The following is a 3142-nucleotide window of genomic DNA, read 5'->3' on the forward strand; positions in this document are numbered from 1 at the left end:
GAGAAGTGTCGATGTGCCGACTCGACGTCTCGTTGAAAGCTGCCCTAGTCTGCCCCTACTAGTGGCGCCGAACAACCCGCCTACGACTGGAAACACGTTTACAGCTGCTTTAGGAAAACACGCGGCGATTTCACCGAGTTTTGCTTTCTGTGCAACAAATGGGTGTTTGACAAATCCGAATGGAGCGACCATTGCCGGTCGCATTTTGCTCGCCCGGACGAGCTCCCTGTGCAGTGCGACCCCCTTCTTTACGGTGGAGTGCTTGCCACCGCCGGCTACTGCTTGTTTTGCATGGCGGACAAACCGCTGGAGCCTGAGCTGCGCCTTCGTCAGTTTCTGGACAGAGGCCTATGGAAAGACCGTGTTTTTGATCATTACGAACGATACGTCCAAGCTGTTGACGACAAGACGCTGGTCACCTGCCCTCATCCTAGCATTCGATGCGGTGGCGCATTCGACTCTGTGAAGCATTTCGAATTCTATCTTCTGGATGCCCACTGCCGAGACTTTGTCAAGGAGTCAACGTCGCTGGAGCTAGAAGAGAACAATGACGTGAAACCGGCACCGGCCAAGAGGCAGCGGAAGCGAAGCGCCGAGCTTGACAGGGAAGCCAAGGTCGACACCTACCACTTCGTTGATGAGACGGTTCAAACAGCGTGTCGACATCGAGTGGCTGCTGCGTCTTTGCCGTCGCCTTTTGAAGGCCACGTGTCCCCGCCCGACAGTTGCCAGATCCAGGGCTGGTCGGGGGACGGGGATGCTAGAAGCGGCGATGTTCTGCTTCGTTCGCCATCGTCTTTAGATAATGACGGAGTGGAGAAGTGCTTTGCCTTAATTGTAAGTAATTCTGTGGGAATTTTAAAAAGATTTAGCATTAACGAAAAATCCCCACAGGATCTCGGGATACTTTTGGAGCAAAGTTTTCCAGGTTCGATACTGTCGGCCCACGATCCGGCAAGCGACGATCACTACTTCCCCCCGCCAGCGGATGCGATAGCCTCTAGCCTTGCCCCGTTCCCTTATGTAAACCCAGCAGAAATATTCGTCGTATGCCCTTTGGGAGGCAGGGACTGGTAGATCCCGACTTACCGACGTTAAATATACTCACTCACTCACTCACTCATTCGCATTCTATTGTAGAGAAAAGGGGCTGAAATACATGCAAGATATTCCTCGCGGCCTCGTCTGGAAAAGGGCTAAATTTGATATCTACATATCCTAGGGCTCCGGTCGGTTCACTGCGGCCTGCTCCAAGTCTGCGTACTTCTTCGGAAAATGGCGGCTGCGATGCGGTCGAGGCCTACTCTCCGACGCCAGGGGCCGGGCTAAGCTGAGAGGGGAGTCGTCAAGGCGAGCGGCGGTCGGTGGAGGAGCTGGGACGGAAGCGGAGTCTGGGGAATTCTCTGTGCGAGGGAGGTCGTGTCCGGTCTGGGCTATTTCTGGGGAGGTTGTATCACTGTCGGATGGATTCGCTGGTTCGTTGGCAGGGTCCGAGACGCGCGGCCTCTTGGAGGGAGTAGACGGCCCCGCTCGGCCTTCGCAGCGACTCGATCGCTTGGGCGATGGAGTTGGAATCGGAGTCGATGCGGCCGCGGCCGAGGGAGGTCTTGGCAGGTACGTCAGATCGAGGACGCGTCAGCTCCTTCGGATGAGAAGGCCTCGGCCTCCGGCCACCGGCGGAACGGCGAGCTGATTGGGCAAAATGAACTTGGCGGCACCTGTACCCCAACCCCGGACAAAACCACAGCGAGGCTTTAACTTTTTGGCTTTCAGCTTTTAGGCTTTTGAAGTGGATGTGTAGTGTTTAGCATCCTGTGAAAAGCTCGGTTCTCGCTTGGCCAATCGGTGATAGGCGGCTGTCACCGGATGTAGACCATTCCGAGTCGTTGATAAAAGCATATGATCCGGAAAACGTAAGTGCACGTCATAGGTGTTATAAATGTCAATATTTCGCATCAGCACTATGCCGAACAAGGGAAAGAGGCCACCCTGAATTTCCTCGGCGGGGTTTTGAAAGCATGTGAAAACTGTCCATTCTACCTACATAATGTCGCTAATTCCGAGTTTGCGATTTTCTGGAACGGGTAGACCAGTAAACTTCAATGGCAGCCAACATAGAGAATATCATCAAATACCGGTTTGCCGACCGCAAGCTGCTAAAAGAAGCCACATTAGCAGCTGGTGCGTCGGTATCCCGCACGGATATCGCCGGAGACGTAAACGGAAACAAGTCTCTTGCTTTAATCGGTGACGCCCTTATTCGCCTGGATGTTGCACACCGATCATATATAGAGGGGGTAGGACCAGGTAACTAAGTTCAAGAGCATGGCTTCGAACGTAATTTACGGGCTAACGGATAATAGGGCAAAGCACTCTTGTGCTGAGCGCCGCGGGGGCAAACGATTCACTAGCAGCTCTCGGGGCGCGACTCGGCCTGGACCGGAGCGTCACTAAAAATCCGAGTCAAAGGGGGGAAATCCCGCGGGTGACTCTTGCGTCGACAGTCGAAGCATTGATAGGGGCTGTCTGGGTAGATTCTGGAAATCAGTTTGACCAGGTCCAATCTGTGCTCCGGGCTCTTCAACTCACCGAGCCTTTTGAAAGCGGCGGAACTGATCGCTCTCCATAGTCGAAGATTAGGGAAACTTTAGTTTCTTAACCTACGATCCGGATCCGAACGTGGGGGGCCAGGCATCGGCCATGGAAAGGTGTTTGAAGAGTACAATTTTCGCGATTTACCAATGGATTTCTGTTTTTAAATACTAGACCGACTTCCTTCCTTTACGCAATTTGCCCAAATAGGAGTCACCATCCTAATACTGGATTCAGAAGCCGTGCCGCCTGCCCATATCGCTGAAAAGATTGCGGGAGTTAACCCGCGACCGCCATGCCTATCAGGGCTCAGCGATACGGCACCCACGGTCAACTCTACCGCCTCACTCAATCTGGAGTTTATACGTAATCTGTGAGTCGTGATGTTGCGAAAGAAGGACCTACGCAGGCTTACGTTAACAACCGACCACGCATCTCCATTGGGGCTTAATACAGCCTTTTCCTTCCTGTTATCCGACACCGCAAACACCTCCGCCGCCGGCCATGCATGTGTGCCTCGACAAAACCCAAGTGCCCTTTGACGGTCTTG

The 3142-nt window shown here is 53.5% G+C and overlaps 2 protein-coding genes across 2 annotated transcripts; both read left to right on the forward strand.

Annotated features, from left to right (window-relative positions):
• Nucleotides 1-48: 48 nt before the first annotated feature.
• GGTG_14298 (hypothetical protein) lies at nucleotides 49-1834 on the forward strand (the record flags this gene model as incomplete). Its single annotated transcript, XM_009232225.1, has 3 exons — nucleotides 49-837; nucleotides 895-1047; nucleotides 1223-1834. Coding segments are annotated over 3 exons (1413 nt in total), but the record flags the coding sequence as incomplete, so codon positions are not given.
• A 237-nt stretch (nucleotides 1835-2071) lies between these two features.
• Nucleotides 2072-2846, forward strand: GGTG_14299 (hypothetical protein). The gene is made up of 2 exons (XM_009232226.1): nucleotides 2072-2307; nucleotides 2364-2846. The coding sequence occupies exons 1-2, from the start codon at nucleotides 2103-2105 to the stop codon at nucleotides 2627-2629; spliced, it is 471 nt and encodes a 156-aa protein (XP_009230490.1). The 5' UTR covers nucleotides 2072-2102; the 3' UTR covers nucleotides 2630-2846.
• The last annotated feature ends 296 nt before the right edge of the window (nucleotides 2847-3142 follow it).

The sequence above is a fragment of the Gaeumannomyces tritici genome (assembly GCF_000145635.1).
Source record: "Gaeumannomyces tritici R3-111a-1 unplaced genomic scaffold supercont2.230, whole genome shotgun sequence".
NCBI lineage: Eukaryota > Fungi > Ascomycota > Sordariomycetes > Magnaporthales > Magnaporthaceae > Gaeumannomyces > Gaeumannomyces tritici.